At 41.7% G+C, this 19009-nt stretch overlaps 2 protein-coding genes across 2 annotated transcripts; one reads left to right on the top strand and one right to left on the bottom strand.

Annotated features, from left to right (window-relative positions):
• The first annotated feature begins 309 nt into the window (after positions 1-309).
• Positions 310-15920, top strand: ppp4r1l (protein phosphatase 4, regulatory subunit 1-like). Its single transcript, XM_084543158.1, is given in 20 exon segments — positions 310-753; positions 755-821; positions 1211-1340; positions 2562-2668; positions 2763-2905; positions 3064-3210; positions 3578-3685; positions 4121-4186; positions 4406-4564; positions 5332-5456; positions 5933-6456; positions 6548-6882; positions 8048-8146; positions 8226-8411; positions 11011-11172; positions 11368-11468; positions 11605-11725; positions 11984-12118; positions 12591-12732; positions 13798-15920. Coding segments are annotated over 20 exon segments (3030 nt in total). The 5' UTR covers positions 310-726; the 3' UTR covers positions 13944-15920.
• Positions 15921-16173: 253 nt separating this feature from the next.
• bcdin3d (BCDIN3 domain containing) lies at positions 16174-18146 on the bottom strand. Its single transcript, XM_084543159.1, has 2 exons — positions 17779-18146; positions 16174-17434 (listed from the first exon to the last, which is right to left on the bottom strand). The coding sequence occupies exons 1-2, from the start codon at positions 17980-17982 to the stop codon at positions 16883-16885; spliced, it is 756 nt and encodes a 251-aa protein (XP_084399285.1). The 5' UTR covers positions 17983-18146; the 3' UTR covers positions 16174-16882.
• Positions 18147-19009: the final 863 nt, after the last annotated feature.

Below are 19009 nucleotides of genomic sequence, written 5' to 3'. Positions count from 1 at the left end.
TCACAAGCTACGTCCTCCAAAATGATCACACAGTTGAATTATCACATTTCCCACGCTTTTCCACATAAACTGAACATTTTAACTGTCGTTAAAGCAGGTTTAATGGTTGACTGTTATATTAGTTACATCCATTCTCAGTAGTGTACCTGATGTTCTGACAAATTAGTGTATGAATACACCAAATATAAAACGCTGCTATAAGCTGTGTTGAGATAAACATACACCCAGATAAACAGAGGAGACGGAAATGATTAACCACATTTGTATCGATGAAGGTGGCCTACATATCAGAAACACCTCCAAGTTTATTGCAGTACAGTTTAATAGTGTCACCAGCGATTAAACATGCAGTTGAGTCTCTGATCGGTGACCTCATAATCACTTAATCACATTCAGTTTGTCTGTAGTTTCATAAATGTGCACTTGACTACTCTTTCTTAAGAAGAGGAAATTCATCAATTACGATTGGCAAATTAAGCAATAAATGTGCTGCTTTGCAAGTTTTTTCATTGTTAGGAAAATGCATCATAGTATTTGCTGACACTGTCATTCGAATGCACAAAGTTTTGCCTTCGCTGCATGATTATTAAGCGTAACCACTGAGATTTATTGTCTTATTCAAAGGAAACTTTGTCCCGTCTCACTAATTGTCAGACTGTAAACCTGCCATCCCAGACCTCTTTTCATTTTAAGGGGTGTGGTATAGAGTGATGGTATGTTGATGACATGTTTGCCACCATGGATCCCCCCCCTCACTAACTGCCTTGTCCTTACAGGTCTATCTTTATACTTTGAAGATAGCCATGACGATCTGGATGATTGTAAGTACTCCAGCAACTAATTTCTTACATAAATGAGAAATGTGGTAGAACAGGAAGCATGGAACATAGAAGTGTCACTTGTCTGGGGAACCCATGTGAAATTTAAAGCTGATAACAGTATTTCAAGGTTCATGTCATGCTATTATTAGCACTTTTTTTTTTTTTTTCAACCCAAAGTTGGCATGTGATTAAGGTTGGAACAAACCACAAATGGCTACGTTTGACTTTGGGCCTTCCTGCTTTATTCACACACTTGGCTCATGTCTGCTATTAGGCTGTATTTGTTGGTTGTCTTTTTAGTGTTTTACTTTTGTAGGCACTACATGCGTGCTATAAAGTGAAAACTAATTTGTTACTAGGAATCTTACATCTTACTCTTCCTCCTGCAGTTGGATTTGATGATTACGGAACAGAGTGCGATGGCATCCGCATCACAGCCTTCCTCGATGCGGGACAAGACAACCTAACTCCTCTCGGGAGGCTAGAGAAGTATGCCTTCAGCGAGAATGTCTTCAACAGGTAAGTGGAGCCCCAAGTATCATATCGCTCTTCAGTACTAGAATTGTCTATCACTTCTAAAGCTTTAAGTATCTGGCTTTTGGATAGAAGTTATTTAAAATGTACGGCCAAGGTTCAAGGGAAAAGTGCCTCAGCCACAAATATACACCTATATTTCAGGTTTCTATTCATTTATTTTCTCGGCTATTACTTATTTGTGTTTATTCTTTTAAGAATAAATCTGTTTTTAATCAGTTCTCCACTTAATAAAATAGTTTGTGTTATTGACAACTGAAACTAGGAAAATAAAAATATTTCAGTCTGAGAGAGAATCTTGACATTTTAAACCATAATTTCTAAAAATATCTAAAATACTGAAGACGTGTCACCATGTTGATGACTATCCTACAGCCTGTGGGTCTTAGCATTGAGGAAACATCTGCAAACTACTGGGACTTGGTAGCAAGGAAACATCTGTTTAATGGCACAGAGGTGTCACTTCTTGTTGAAAAGCTGATGGGGAAATGTAGCCACATAACCAAATGCCACTTTTGTGTTATTGTGAAGGAATTGATAGCCGTGAGGAAACTGTTCTGTGGTGGAAATCACTGCCTAAAAGCCATAAGACTCATATAATGAACGACATGATGGCATTTGGTTATTAAATTACCTAATTTCACTTATTTTGTATCTATTGCATTGCATTTGTGACTGAACTGTATGGCAAATGTTGCAAAGGAACATTTAAATGAGAGATTATCATATCAGTCAGAATTTAAGTCATCTCTAGACTTTTTCTTTTTCACAGACTGTCTGCATTCCTATGTGTTTACTAATACCTGGACTAACTCTAGAGTGAAGGAATGCCAAAAGACTTTATGTAGAGCTCTGGGTGGATGCTGTCTGTCAGATAGTAGTAATCACATTCTATTATGCATTTTAAGAATATTTAGTTTTATGTAGTTTCTCTATTTTTGTGTGTATTAATTTGAGGTTTCATTCTGGCTAGTGAACAGTTAAAGCCTCCCTAGTAACCTTTGTGGGTTTAATGTCTTTAGTTTGTGGTTTCTGTTTAGTTCCCGTCTTCATGCTTCAGGGTTCAAGCCCTCCTGTCATTTCCAAGTATGCGCGCGCGTGTGTGTGTGTAATGTTCTTGACAGCTCTGTCAGCGTTGTGTGTTACGCTGATACTCGTAGGTATTGGCAGGCAGTCTACTAACGTGGAGCTCCTGTTGCTTTCTAGGCAGATCGTGGCTCGAGGGCTGCTTGATGTGCTTCGAGAGTTCAGTGACAATGAAAATGACTTTATCAGTGTCATGGAGACAGTTGCCAGAATGTCTGAAGATGGAGGTAGTTGTCTTTTCCTTTTCATCTTTTTGCCTGTAAGTGCACTGGCTGTTGTGATCTGTTTTGGTACATTAAACACGTACTGTAATGTGTGCAGAGCCCACGGTGCGAGCTGAACTGATGGAGCAGGTTCCTAACATTGCCATGTTTTTGCACGAGAGTCGACCCAACTTCCCGGCGGCTTTCTCAAGATACTTGGTGCCGATTGTTGTCCGGTATCTCACCGATCCAAATAATCAGGTGCGTTTCAGTTTTCTTGCTGACTTGACAGTCATTTAGAAAAAATCCATACTGGTCAAGAGGATTAAGTGATACGTTTTGCTCCTGTTCTAATAAAAGATTAAGGTAAAAATTATTTACAGCAAGAGTCTTTACCTCCCTTGTTTTATCTCCTTCAGGTGCGGAAGACGAGTCAGGCAGCACTGCTTGTTCTGCTGGAGCAGGGCCTAATCTCTAAAGCCGACATGGAGACCAAAGTTTGTCCAGTTCTGCTTGACCTCACAGAACCCAGCAGTGACGATGACTACAAAATCGAGGCAGTTGCTGTAAGAAAGTCCCCTTTTTTTTTTTTTTTTAAATAAATAAAACACACCAGGCTGCATTTAAAATACAGGTATAGTGTAGTTGCGTAAACACCCCAAAAGCTTGTGGCTCAGCTGTAAAATCTGACATTCAATGCAGACAGAGAAGCTAGCGCATGGCTGTCATCTGTTCACTAATTCACTTTACACAGTTCAAATCAAGTTTTTCCATGGAGGTTCAACCTCCTGTCACGTGCATAACCTTCACCAACACACACACACTCTCTGTAAAGCTCTCAGTTCAATTCTTTGTCTAGTTTCATGTAATAATTACAGAATTGTTGTGTTGCTGCTGTGGCACTCAGCTCTCTCCATATGTCCCGTCTTACAGATCATGTGTAAAGTTGTCACCATGTTGAGCAAAGACACAGTGGAGCATCTGTTGCTGCCGCGTTTCTGTGACCTGTGCAGTGATGCCAGACTCTTCCAAGTGCGCAAGGTAACCTTCTCCGAACCATTGTTACCCCCACCTCACGTCTGAAATTACTTCTGCTTTAGACTGCTGTTATTAGGGTTTTAATGGCGTTCTGGCCATCTAGTCTGTGTAAATTCAACACAAACTAGATGGTCATTCACTCTGTTAGTCAGCCATCATTCTGTTTTGTGCATAAGCTTATCCTACACTACGCTGTTGTTTCCTGTGAGGAATGTTAATTCTCTGGTGGCACTGGTGCCATCTGGGGAAGAGTATTTCCCTAAGAGTTGTTAAACATTGTTAATAACTTTTGGGTTAAAATATTGGCATTTTTGCATTTTAGGGGAGAGAAGAAGCTCTCAGGTTCTGTCCGACCAATTAAAATGAAATAGTTTGCAACTGTGTTCTTGACTCATTTGTCATTGTTCTTCTCGTGTTTGTATTATTCATGTTTTTCAGGTGTGCGCAGCCAATTTTGGAGAGTTTTGTTCTATTGTGGGTCAGGAGGCCACAGAAAAACTACTGGTGAGAGACCTAGTTTTACAGCATTATGTACTATCTAAGTTAAACAGTGTCCTTTAAGCGCTTCCCGAGGCGTTTCTTATGACGTCAAATCCCTTTCATTGAGTTATGGGTGTTAAATTGTTGTCGTCAAAGGGATTTCACGTGTGATTTCCATTTAAAGACTGATCGTTTCTGGGGTGTGTTTCAGCCTGTACTGACCTGGTTTCGTTTTTACCACAGATGCCCAAGTTCTTCGATCTGTGCTCAGACAGCCTTTGGGGCATCAGGAAAGCCTGTGCAGAGTGCTTCATGATGGTCTCCAACTCCACCTCTCCAGAGGTGCGACGTGCAAAGTTGTCCCCCTTGTTCATCAGCCTCATCAGTGACCAGTCTCGCTGGGTAAGACACACCCGGGAACAGCTGTAATTCCTACACTTGCATAAAACTTCAAGCACAGTTATGTGTAACTTCCTGTGTACTGTGGTGACATTAGGGTAGCTGTTGCGTACACACAGGAAGATGTAGTGATGATGGGTTTAAAAAAAAAAATAAAAAATTTGGGACGTTTGCCGAGTAAAACTTATGGAAACTTACCCCAAGGAAACACCAAATTTATTACGGCGGTAGTGGGTTCAAAGCGACAGGTGAACCCAGATAGAGCAGTGGCGTCAGTGACAATATTTTCTGGCAAGATTAGCTAGCTCAGTCCGTACACTAACAGTATTTCTACAGCAGCAATATTTTTATACTCTGCTTGTTTCCCTCAGAAACATTTGGGGTGCGTTACTTAGGCGACGAGAGTCTAGTACGTCCACTAACAACTAGACACTAGGCTTTAGATTTAAAATCTAGAAATGTATGTTTTTTTCCTCAACACTGAATCCACCTTTTTGTTTCTGGTTCAACTGTGTATAAATAAAATAATTATTATAATATCTATCCACAGGGTTTTACATGCAGCTCAAAATTTAGGCCTGTACGGACAGTTTGCTTTGATGAACATGTGATTTTGTCTGTGTATTTAGAAAACCTATGTAGTATTAGTCTGTGTACTATTTTGGACCATATTTGTCCTATAAAATAGCGCTTCATACAAATAATCCTGTCCATTAATATCTCAAAACCAATGGACGCCACTTACACAAATATCTCTACTCCACTTTCAGGTCCGACAGGCTGCCTTTCAGTCTCTGGGTCGCTTCATCTCCACTTTTGCCAACCCCTCCAGCACAGGCTTTCACTTCAGAGAAGACGGCGCCCTACTAGAGGTCCCCAGGTGTACGTCGGACAGGTAAGATCGCCTGGTCGACTCTGACCTTTATCACAGCTACAACAGCAGACGACATCATAATGATACACCTCACTTCATTCTTTTGTTTCTTAGGTCTTAGTCAACCCTGTTTTTCTTTTATTCAGACTGTAATTTTATCAACATCCTGCAGGAATTTGCACAGACAGGTTTAAATGTTACATGCATCAGCTAAATGAGTCATGGTTACACTTCACTTGGCATGATAAGGATGCACCATTTTGTCTGCTTTTTATCCAAAGGTTTATCTACAGACACAGCGAAATAAAATTAATTAAAACCTTGACTGGTTAAAAATGTCTACAGTTAAGGCTCAAATGCTGGATGAAACCTTTAACTATACAGTACGTTTAGTTCAGTCACTGCTTCATATTTAGAGGCTAATAATAAGAAATAAGTAGACTTGAAATATAAGCATTTACCCAAGTGTCTGTATATTTCTCTACCTGTCTTTTTAGCGATTGCTCCCTAAACTCCCTGAACTGCTCCGACATGAGCAGCTGCCACACTGAAAGAACCATCACCCACACACCTCCAAACCAGGACGGACGTGCCACCCCATCGCCAGAACACGTGTCGACAGCCGACAGCGAGGAATTGCACAACTTTGACGATAACCACACGTCGGCTCCTGGCGAGTTGCGCGGCGGCTTCGCCCACACAAACAGCAGCGGCAGCCCCACAGCTACAAACAATGCTAAGAACACGAGGGAAATGGAGCAGGCGGATGAGAACTTTAATTCTTTCCACTACTGGAGGCCTCCTTTACCAGACATCAGCGGGGAACTGGAGATCTTAACTGGTCAGACATCAGAGGAAGCGATTGAGAAGGAGGAAAAGACAGAGGCGGAAGAAGAAGAAGAAGAAGAGCCCGAAGAGAATTGTCCTGGTTCCAAGTCTAGTCATGGCAAAGCTACCAGCGACCAGATCCAGAAGGTTTTGGACTGTTTGCAGCCACACATCGATGACCCTGATGTACAAGGTGAGTACACAGAGCCGGGGTATGAACGATGAGATGTAGACCATAGGCTCTGTACTAAGCTGTGTATGTTTTTGTTTGTTTTTATTTCCAGCTCAAGTTCAGGTGTTGTCAGCAGCTCTGAAGGCGGCCCAGCTCGACAACCCATCAGACGACAGTCCGACAGACGACAGTCCGACAGACGACAGCCCGAATGAGCCAGAGGAGCAGCCTGAGGAGCAGCCTGAGGACAACAGTGACAGTCCGTCTGTAGAGAGCAGATCTGTAGAGGTTCAGTCAGAGAGTGAAGAGAGTTCTACAGAAGAGGATCAAACGATGGAAACTTCCCCAGCTTCAGAGTCGTGTCCCATCCAGGAGCAAGGAGATGAGGAGACGCAGACAGAGCCCCTGGAGGACCCCGATGAGTCACCTCCTAACTCACCCAATGTGGTACGAGACATTTCAGATCTTTACATTTTGTTTAGTCTTTGCATGTTTATTATAAAGCTGCATTTATACTTAAGAGGTTCAGACGAGTTCTGCAACAGATACCTACACTGTAGGTTTTGATTCATAGTTCAGCATCAGATTTCTCCTGTTAAACACAGCTGCTTCAGTGGAGTGACGTATCTTTTGTGATCAAGCCTTAAAAGCTCATGTCAATTAGATTTCTAGTATTTGTAGAATTAATATAATTAACAGAGTTTCAAAAAAACTAAGATGTGTTTTTTCAGGACTGTGATTTGATCTCATTTGGCTTGCAGCTGAACATTTTGACCTAGATGTTGTCCCGAATGGTACAGTTTGTAGTATCATCATGATACAGAGTGATGCACGTGATGCCATGCACACTCACTTGCCAATTCATTAGGAACAGTCCCGCACTAAACCCCCCTTCGTGACTGTTATAAAGTTCAGTTTATGTTGAACAGTTACATTTTGATTATGTAGTTTGTGGTCCTGTTAAACTGTATTAAAATTGGGTCTTCAAAATAATGGAAGCATGTGTCGGTGGCGGTGCAATAGAATACGATTTCAGCAGTTCAAAATGAAAACACAGTTGAATCAACAGGTTATTTTAAACAGATATTGATTACCATAACCTTTATGAAGCTAAGTTTTCGTGCAGGACTGTTATATTGCAAAATGTAAATATATAAATGCATTTATCTTCCCTAATGTAATTAATTAACTGGCAAGTTAATATGTAACTTAAGTTATATTCTGGTTTCTTTTGTCTTGCCTTGTCTGCACTGAATAGGTGGCTGCTGCGTAAAATTATCCTTTTTTTTGTTTGTTTTTGTTTTACAGTGGAGGTTGCTTTGCTGGATGTGTGTGTTACAGAAGCAGCTTTAACTACTTTTCCTAAAAAGGGTTTTAAACTTTTAGGAGAAGACACCAGCTGATAATTTCATACGTGGCATAATTTCTTCCCAGGGTGTAGTTAAACTATTTTTTAGGTTTAATCAGCCTTGGCGCAGCCCACAGTCGTTGAAGCTCCATCATGACAGTCAGCTATAAGTCCAGCTTTAGGTTTGGTGCGTTAATGGAGAATTCTCAAATGTGCGTTGCAATTTCATGTAGTAGTGTCTTTGTGAATCTGCATTTCCTTCAGGAGTCTGAACTAATTGAGAGTGTGGAGGAGGAGGAAGAGGAGGAGGGAAGGGACGACTCTGCTCACAGCCCAATGTCTGAGGATAAGCCTAAGATTCAGGTCAGTCAGCACGGACACCAGACCATACCTTGTCACTGTGCGTCCATGTTGTCATCTAACTCCCAACCTCTGTGTGCAGAATGTGATCCCCCAGCAGCTGTTGGATCAGTACCTCTCCATGACGGACCCGGCCCGGGCCCAGACGGTGGACACAGAGATAGCCAAACACTGTGCCTTCAGCCTGCCGGGAGTGGCGCTCACTCTGGGTCGACAGAACTGGCACTGTCTCAAGGACACGTATGAAACCCTCGCGACTGACGTGCAGGTAGGAAGATAGCCAAGTGTCATGTGGAACTAGATTTGCTAGATTTATTCTGAAATGAGACGCCACATGAAAAATACAAGCCACTCTCAAAATTAGGATTTTCATTGCTATGGGATTCCTGCCAGTTGAAGCTGAACTTCAGTTAACTGGGAGTCGACTCCTAACATGATTGAATTTATGTGGCAGTTTTCGCTGTACAGAAAATTCAAGAGCACCGATAAACAAACTGGATTATGATGGATGACCCTTAAATATTTGAAGGATATGTGCGCCTTACTGAATTCCTTCTGGCTTTTGGACATCGAATGGTATTTAATTTAGCATCTGATCAAGATACTCTAACAATTGGCTCTAGACTAATTAGGATTGTTCGACATAAATAAATCGTTTGTGATGAGCTTGTAGAGTTATTGTCTCTCCACTGTTAAAAGGTGACCCTTCCACCAGTGTCCAGTCTTTAGCGTGATTCGTACAAGCACCTTTGATGCTTGGTTAAGGTTCCTTCTCTCTGTGAGGGAGCAAGGATATTGTTTAATGCATGTCACACTGCGTCAGTGCTCGCTCTGTTGGTTTCTGTCTCTAAAGCGACTTGTGGCTATTTATATTGTTGTTGAGGATGTGTAAATAAAACTGAATTGAACTGACCCGTGGGATGGGTCTAATAAGGTCTTTGTTACAGACCGATCATAAGCTTGAAAGAGGGTTCATTTTCTGTGCCTGACCACTGATGGACGTGAATGAGGAAAAGCATTTTCCACCAATTACAGTTGTTGTGGACAGCATCCCCGAAATGTTACATTTCTTGGATGATATATATACTAGTGCAGTGCCCGTCGGAAGTATGTATTCCTATAGTGGGAGCTGAAGGAGATTTTTCAGTTGTGACCATTGTCGTGACCCATGTCTCCTCCCCACAAAGACATTAATTGTAATGTTTTTACTGGTGGTTTTAATTGTATTAGCAGTGCACATCTTCGTGCCCGTAGCGAGACACCTGCCCAGTTTCAAATCAGCGTGCCACAGACAGACAGACAGACACAAACTCACCAAATAAGTTAAAAGAAATTCTTGATTTATAGATAGATGATCAAATCACTCATGTTTTGTCTGTAAACTGTAAAATAACGTTGAGTCTCCGTTGCCATGGTTACCATCTAGCGTTTGAGCCAGCGCAATAATTTAGAACTGTCATCAGGCAACTGAAAATATTAGAGTGGAGAAAATCTATTTTACCGATATATTTTACATTTCTTATCCAAACAACGTCAAACTTAGCAGTGCACATCTTCGTGCCCGTAGCGAGGCACCTGCCCAGTTTCAAATCAATCGGGCCAACGGTTCGCGAGATATGCGTGCCACAGACAAACAGACAGACACACAGACAGACGTTCCTTGCATTATTAGATAGATAGATAGATATGTTGGGGTACGGCGTAGGATGTGGAGTTACGCCAAGTGATGCACAACCGTAAATCTACAGTCTAGCTTAGCGGACGTCAGATAAGACATAAACCCGTTCACTGCCGTTTCCCCGTTACTGTTTCAAAATCCCCTTTGGGATTTCTGCTGTCCAGTTCCGTAAAAGCTTGTAAATATCTGCAAAGATGTTTACACCATTTTCTGTTGTCAAACAGGAACGTTCTTGTGTGTTCATATTTTTAAATCTTGCAGCCTTGGCCTATTTATTGATCTGTTTCATGTCACACGTGCAAATATTTGTCTTTTTATCTGAAGAACTTGTGTCACACATACTGTGTATCTTTCACAGTCTTGTAGCACTTGTAGCCATTCGTTTGTCTTCTTACAGTCAAATGTCCTACCAAAGCAAGTCGCACATGACACTACTTTGCAAGAGCACCGACGCTGAGAAATACAAACAAGCTGGAGCATTTTAATGAGTGCAGCAAAATACTTTTCAAAGGAATGACACAGAGCTGTGGAGGCACTGTGTGTCTGGTTATGAGCAGCTACCTATTTTGAGTTATGTCAGATGGTGGAACAGAAAACAGGCAACAAGCAGAGACGCGTCTTCCAAGACATCAACTTGTGTAATTTCATCTGCACCACCCTGAAATTATACAAGCATTGCTTTTCCTTCTGGCATTTCTTTATATTTAAAGGACTCAAAAGAGGCAAAACTGGGTAACCTGCTGTTTTTTTTGCTAGCATTATTATCAGTGTGTGGTCACTGGCTGCTTTGTAAACACGAGCTGTAGAAATGGCCACATTGTCAGACTTTAGTCATAGTTTTTTGACACTGTCACAGTTTTGATGCTCTGATGACGACCAAGTTCCTCTCATGATTGTCAGCTTTCGGTGTCAGATGGTGTAAAGGGGCCTTAACATGACACGTGGAGTTCCCGATTAAGAATGGGAAGTGTACAAAGAGAAATGCTGCTCTACTTGAAATAGCAGTGACGGTGACGACATTCACTGCTGCTCATTATTTCCAAATGTAGAAGACTTTGAATAAAGCAAATTTTATAAAGTTTGCATGGCCGGTAATTTAACCTAAAAGGATGTTTGCTTGTATGTGTCTGTTACAGTAATCATTTTGTTGTTGTTGTTGTTTTTCCCTCTCTTACTCTCTCGCTCTCAGTGGAAGGTGCGGCGTACTCTGGCTTTCTCCATCCACGAGTTGGCGGTTATCCTGGGGGACCAGCTGACGGCAGCTGACCTGGTGCCCATCTTCAACGGTTTCCTCAAAGACCTGGACGAGGTCCGCATCGGCGTGCTCAAACATCTGTACGACTTCCTGAAGGTAAGATTACAGGTCGATCTGCTGCTGGTTCAAGACTGATAACACTTCTTTAGACCAGGTTGAAACTTGTTTGAAGATTAGAGACCGGAGCAGTGTTTCCACAGTGTCCATGTGCTTGAATTGACTCCTCCTCCTTTATTTTACTGCACTGTGTGTTGATGATAACGACGCTGGTTTATGTGTTTCTTGTTGTAGCTGCTGCACGCAGACAAGAGGAGAGAATATCTGTACCAGCTGCAGGAGTTCATGGTGACGGACAACAGTCGCAACTGGAGATTCAGATACGAGCTGGCAGAGTATGTCTCCTATTCCTCCTAGTCAGGAGAAATCACATTTACTGTCATACCCATTATTCTCTAATGAGCCATTATTTATCTATATAGCTGGTCTTGTTTTGGTCGAATAAAGATCCTTCTCTGTGTCCCCCCCCAGGCAGTTGATCCTGATCATAGAGTTGTACAGCCACTATGACGTGTATGACTACCTCAGACAGATAGCCCTGACACTCTGCTCTGACAAAGTCTCTGAGGTCAGGTGGATCTCTTACAAACTGGTAAGCTCACAGCAGATTGAATGATTTGGGATTCACTGGTGGAGGGAACATCGGGTTGCTTGTGGTAGATTTTCCTGTGTTTTTGCTGACATGGCTTTCTAAGACCCCGCAAAAAAAGGGAAATGAATCACACAGAGATGTCCCAATGGTCGTGTTTGATCATACTTTTAATACAGATTCTGGACTTCTTACAGTTTTACCGTCATTGCTAGTTTAAGAAATCCCTTTTAAGTGTTTCATCACCTCCTGTGTTCTCAGGTGGTAGAGATCCTCCAGAAGCTGTATGCATGCGGGGCCGACGACCTGGGCCTGAACTTCATCAATGAGCTCACAGTCAGGTTCTGCCACTGTCCCAAGTGGGTGGGGAGGCAGGCCTTTGCCTTTATCTGCCAGGTCTGTCACCATTTTTATTTTCACTTTAAATGGTGAAACAGCAGCTTCTGTATTGTTTCTGTACCTGTACCCATAAAATGGTAAATTAAATATTCTAAATATTTTATGCATAACAACAGTAGCAGGAACAGTAACAATACCATTTCCATTGAATCTCTTATTAAAACACACTTTAAAAAGGTTAAATATTCTGGATTAAAATTGCAACAAGACTATATGTACCCTTTGTACAGACAGAAAACTGTTTTTATGCAATGTTAACGTTGCGCAACCCAATGACCCTACATATCTGCTGTCATCTCTGTACAGTGTTACGGTCATACTGTGGTTGAAAAACCTTTGTTCATGAACCTGTTTGTCATTTCTCAGTCTGATTGGATGATTTGATTGTCGTCCTCACGAATGCCTTTAGTTCTTTGTGTCTCTGTGTCTGTGTGACTGTGTGCTGATGTGTCTCTTGTGCTTCCTGTAGGCTGTAGTGGAGGAGGACTGCATGCCCATGGAGCAGTTTAGCCAGCATATGTTGCCCAGCCTGCTGAGCCTCTCCTCAGACCCGGTGGCTAACGTCCGTGTGCTGGTGGCTAAGGCTCTACGGCAGAGCGTGATGGAGAAAGGTAATGAACTCAGTGAGTGATGCTGTTCAACATGACACACGAAAAGTATGAAACGTGAATCTCTGTAGTGCTCCAATTCATCAGTTTTACAATACAAATTTAACCAGTGTGGCCGAGTGTCTGTGACCCTAGTTTGGTGTTTCCCGCATAGTTAGTCAGATCCCTGTTGGCAACATGTTAAATTGGCGGCATGACAAGTCAGTCAGAGATCGTTCTGATTGGCTGTTTGGTTAACGAACCAGTGCATGAAACGAGAAATCTAAGTGACTAATGTAGGAAACACGACTAACTGTTCTTGTTTTACATCGTCATCTGATCTGAACAATCAAATAGACAAATACTTTCACAACAACATGATCATCTTTAATGAATAAACTGTCGACCAACTGATTAGCATGATTCAGGAGAGGACAGCTCTGTGGTTTCTTCCTCTTTCTAGCGACATAGCCTCCTAGCTAATATTAACGCCTCTGGTTTCCCTACGACTGCCACTTGCTGGACTTATGGGGTTATTTCCCTCCATGCAGGTGCAGAACATATATGTGCAGTAGTAGCCGTTGGCTGTAGTCTTTGTGGTGTGTTCAAGTGCAAATATTTGGTTGAGACACAAGGAGACGTCACAGTCGTCCTTCACTGTTGGTAGATCTTTGGTTTGTTGTGTCCAGAGAGAGAGAGAACAAGACCATGTAGATTTTTCTGAGCAAATTCAAAAAAAAAAAAAAAAAGAAAAAAGGTTGTTATCTCTAGCTGTTATAAGCTTCCTCTGTTCAGTAGAAGGTGTTTTTTCAGTTTTCCGTTTTACATCTGTCTGAAGAATGGATATCCACGCTTCTATTCTAGGTGCAGCTGTGTGCATGTGTGGTTTGATAGCTTGTGTTTTTACATGTAGGGTCTAATTTTATAAACGTAACTGTTGTGTATTGAATTCAGAGCTTTGCTTGTGTCTGAAGTCACCTTTTACAGGAACGTCATCTAATGCTGTGACTTGTACGCAAACAAAGTGTTATGAATTAAACTCGTAGTATGTCTTAGTTCCACCTTCCACTAACTAAGTTCTGTGTCCAGCTTACTTCAAGGAGCCGGGCTGTGCCTACTCTGACGTGCTGGAAGAGACTGTGATGGCCCTGCAGTCCGACAAGGACCGGGACGTCCGCTTCTTTGCCAGCCTGGACCCAAACAAAGGCTTGATGGACACCACTCCCTTGATCTAGCTTCCCCAAAATCCTCGTCACTACCCACCTGCCTGTCTTACCTACCTGTCTGTCTGGCTGATGCACAGTCGGCGTAACCTGCAACACCAGCACCTGACCAGATCCCCGACCACTCGCCTGCTGGGCAGATCCGCACCAACGACCACTTGAGAATTGCATCAGACGTTCAGCTAACAGTATGAAAGAAAAAAGAGCATGCTCTAACAACACAACCCAGTCTCTGGTTGGGCACCACACAACGCACATTATGCTCACAACAACAAAGAAAAAAAAAAACATGCAAACTTCTCAAGAGTTTCAGAGAATGAGCAGGACTCAGACGTTGGCTCCACTTTGTTGGAGCTGCTGTATTTACGCCTGAACTTATCCCCCACCCTCCTCCACACTAACATCAGTCCTTCCCCAGTCGCAGACTCTTAAAATATGACGGGCTCTTTGTCTCCAAAGCTAATTGTAAGCTTGTTATAAAATTGAAATGAATTTTTTTTCCTTCTTTTTTTGTGGATTTCTTAACGAACAAGCGGGCGCAGCCCGCGTGACTCTGACGTGTGCACTAACTCAGGGGGACTCATCTGAACCTAAACAGCATTATTAGCTTACGTGATAAGCAGCAGCTTCTGGATCCCTGGTGAAAAAAAGACCAGCCAAACCAAGTAGCTCTGCTGGTGTCTCTCGCCTCATTTCCTCCCGAATGCCTGTCATCTCAGACGTCCTTCGTCTTCTGAGGTGTCCTCTGGGTTTTTGTCTGTTCCCTTCTCTCCCTTCCCTTCCCTTCCCTCACCCGGTCTTCATGGGCCGCTGAAACCTGAAACCACTACTACTGCACAGAAGGAACAGTGATTCTGCCACTCAGCGTAACTAAAACCATATCTGTTGACTTCTTTTTTTTTTTCTTTTTTTTTTCTTTTTTTTAAACAGAACAACCTAATGAACTGTTGATTGCTTCCCCCTCTCTCAGTGTCTCGTTAACCAAAAAATGTGACACAGCGCCTCTCCCAAATTGATGGAGACAAATGAAATACCTCTGTTTGGACGTGACTGGCCAGTGTGTCGCATATGTAGAGAGGGACGCCCGCGGTTCAAACAGGCTCTGAATGTCCTCAGTCAGTGATTCTGTGGTGTTGACAGAAAAAACACATCAGCAACAAGGGCTCATGATGAACTCGACGCAGGGTGATGCAAAACTCGGGGAGAAGAGGAAGAAAGCAAGAAAGCAAGCACACTGTCGTATTATGCATGTTCCCCCTCCTTCCATCCTCCCCCCCCCCCCTTGTGTATAGTCTGTTCCACCTCCTCGCGGTTGACCTCCTGATAAATGAATTATGACCATGGTTGCTTTCAGTGGATCTGACTGACCAGTTGTACAGTAGGATGTAGGAATAGATACGTTAGGAGAATGAAAGACATCTGATAATTATTTCCCCGTCTTGGTGGAATGATTAAAGTATGAGGTTTCTCAAAATGTTGCAAATCTTTGTACAGCTCAAACCTGTGGAAAAAGGTATGTGTTATTGGAACCAAGGCCAGTTTAGTCGAGATGCGTGTGAATATTGGGAGCAGCCACCAAGTCACTTTTTTTTTTTTTTCTCTCTTGAGCTTGTTTGTTTCCCTCTGTTGTAAATGGTAACCCCTTTTATTTTAATTATTTTTTTTGAACACAGACATAAGTTGAGAACTTAAGCTGATTGTGGTGTGTGCTGTGCATCTCAAGTCTTTCTTCCTTCGAAAGGAGAGCTCGCTGCGGTAATGGCGGTGTCTACTCATCTCGTCTGTCTGCAATTTGTGTCCATCTCATTTTTTATGTAGTAGAACAGTTAATATATACATTTTATGAAAATTATTTTTCTTTTTCAATTATGCACCACTGTTCAAAGATTTTATATCCTAACTTTACAAAATTTACAACCTTTGTAATATTCAATGGTTTCTTTTAAAAAGACATTTTATGTAATGTTATTTTTAGTATTCTGTAATTAAAATGATGAAAATTACAATGTTGTGCCTACTCCTTTTGTTTTGGGATTCATTCAGCGGATACACAAGAAAGTACTGTTTGTACCATTTTCATCTACAGGGTAATAAAACTAAACATTTGAAGCATTAAATAAAAGGCTTGGATGTTGAGGCAGATGACAAGTATAAACATTTTATTGTGCTGCAGCTCAGTTTTCATTTCCACCAGAGCTGCCTAACCTATTTTTCTCTGTGATGTCTTTTAAACTGTTGTGATTAGTCATATCAGCAATAATTTTAATACATCTTGTTAAATCAATAAAACCTAAAACATTTGCTGCTCTAAGTTGATGTATACCTGTAAAGTATCTTTGACAAAAAAATACTGCAAAATGTCACTTCACACTTTGCTTCAGGTGTAGGTCCATCCACCTACACCTGAGATACACGACGGACTTTCATTTGAAGACGGTGTCCACATTTTAGCCAGACAAGACAGATGTTTGAATGAGGAGTAATAAAGGACATCTTTGTAAAATTAGAAAACCCCTCTTTGACACGAGGAGGTGGCCTGAGGCACGATTTATCACCCAGTTAGAACAAACTTAATATCCATTCGATGTCATCCCTTTGAGTCAGGAGTGTCTGGCCAGTAATGTGTTATTAGAGATTAACAAAGAACAAGTCCAGTTGTCTTCAAGCTTGTTTTTTTGTTTTTTAAATATACAAAACGGAAGCAAAATAGATGATTAAATACTCATTAATTAAATCATTTGTTCCAGTCCTTCCTGTCATCATGATTCATCTACCAGTTTTCAAGAATTGTCAAGAGATAATTTGCAAGATGTCTTCAGTCACTTCAGTTTGCTTGTTCTCTTCCATCAACAGTGAAAACACAAATATTTAGTCATTTAAGAGAAAAAAAAAAACTGAAGTCTGTCATTTAAATTCTGGTCTCTCTGTTTCTCAATATTATCCCTTAAGTCTCATCTCTTTCTGAAGAGCAGCAGCTTTCTGTCCCATGCAGTGCTGCCAAAGCTCTGGACAAGCTCCATGCCACAGTGTCCCTCCAGGTGCTCCCTTGCATGCTCTGCTACGTCCCCTCGGATCTTCAGGGTCTTAAAGTGGTCAAAGTCTGAGCGGCCCAGCTTCCTCAGCCGTCGGGCGGCAGAGCGGTAGCACTTCCAGGGCTGGGCCTCCAGCAGGAGGTGCTGGCTGATGGAGGCCAGGCGAGAGAGCAGCTGCAACAGGCCAGAGTCTCCGTGGTTTAGGTGGACCCACATGGTGACAGCCAGGCAGAGACACAGGTGGAAGTGGGGGCAGCCATGCATGTCCAGGTAGTCCTGCAGCTGCTTGGTGTCTTCAGTGATGTCCAGAGGGATGAATGTGATGCTGTCGTGCAGAGGGTTGGTCTGCTGTGCACGCTCAATCAGGGCTTTATCCAAGTCGAAGCCAAGGAGATGAACTTTCCTTCTTTCTGGGTCATGTTCCTGCACAGACTCCTGCACCAGATGCTGGTAAAAGGCAACACTCAGTTCCTGTCAGAGAGAAAAGAAAGGAAGACTGTCATCACTTAGTGATTTCAAGAGGAGCTCAACATATACAGTTCAGTATATTTACAGAGAGAGTTAAACTGCTGTATAATGTCTCCTGTGGTTCTGATGAATCTTTATACAGTTTCAAAAAAAAAAACTAATAAAGAAACCTGAGTAATAGGACATGTATTATCCAGGATGTCTGAGACTCCATGTCAGTTTTGGACATTCTTGATTTAATATTTTCAATAACCGAAACTTTATTGGAAGATCACTTCTCATGTCATACTGTATATAATGTTGTAGCAACATATGAAACATCACAGCTGTGTCCCAGACTCACATACCCCTGAATTACATCCCACGTCCAGGATCAGCGTGGTCTGATGGTCGTCACTGTAACCCAGATCTTGAAGGAGTGTCGCTGGAATCAGACTCAAACGATTCTCCGGAGGATTGAAGGTGTAATAGTTTATAAAGTTGCCATAAGGAGCTGCGCCGGGATCGTTTATTTCATCTCCAGCATCGCTATGATTCGAGCATGTTTCCATTGTAATGTGTCCGACTCCTAAATGACTCCGGGTGGAAAACACGAGTCGCGTTCAAATTAGGACTACTACTTATTTTACGTAGTGGTTGGTTTAGTTATTGTAAAACTAACACCGCGTCATTTAAAAAAATTAAGCTGATTTTATGAAGTAAAAATAGCTCAACTTACTACGAAGAGCTCGACAGTGACTCCGAAAATTATACAAGCAGCCACGTTAACGCTACTTGTAACCATAGTAACACCGTAACCGTTAAAGCTAGCGGAAGTAAAACGCATTCATGCAATTAAATGTATGATATTTCTAACTATTATTTTGTTGTTGTCATTTTTTTATAACTATTTTTATTATTATTATATACTTCCCGTGCGTTTTGTGTTAGTTGTATAATATTTTTAAATGTAGGTAATAATATTAATAATAAACAGTGTAATAGGGAAAAGTGCAGTATGAATATATACTCCAGTCCAGTAGGTGGCGCTCTACCTGCAATTTTGTCAAACTACATGAATTGACCCATCTGCGTTTCCGTACCTTACGAAAGCGAAGGTTAGTTAGCTTGATTGCTAACCTCGCATGTTGGTGTTGCTGACATTGAAAGGAACCACGACAGCCTTTCATTAGTAATAAAAGGTAAGAACCCACACAAATATTCGATTTTCGTTTTTTTAAGGTTGTTAAATAATGTTTCAACTGTAAGCTTATGGTCAAACAGAGCTGAAGGACTGTAGGACGCTAGCCTGTAGCGTTGATGACAAGGAAATAGTTTTATCTTTATTGCTTTTCTTTAGATCAGACGTACCTGGCTGGTTAAATGAAAATAGTAATAGTCAAGAAATTATTCATATCAGACACCTACATATATTTGAGTTTTAACGAGCAGAATCATAGTCGCTCATGTCGTTGTCATGGGCAGGGAAAAATCTTTAGTACTCTTGAGTTGAAACTTCTTTCTGCTTCTACTCCGCTACCTTTGAGAGGCAACATTATTTGACAACTGTAGTAAGAACAACTGCTTCACATTTTAATA

The sequence above is a fragment of the Chelon labrosus genome (genome assembly GCF_963514085.1).
Source record: "Chelon labrosus genome assembly, chromosome: 4".
NCBI lineage: Eukaryota > Metazoa > Chordata > Actinopteri > Mugiliformes > Mugilidae > Chelon > Chelon labrosus.
This window is presented reverse-complemented; position numbering and strand designations above follow the sequence as displayed.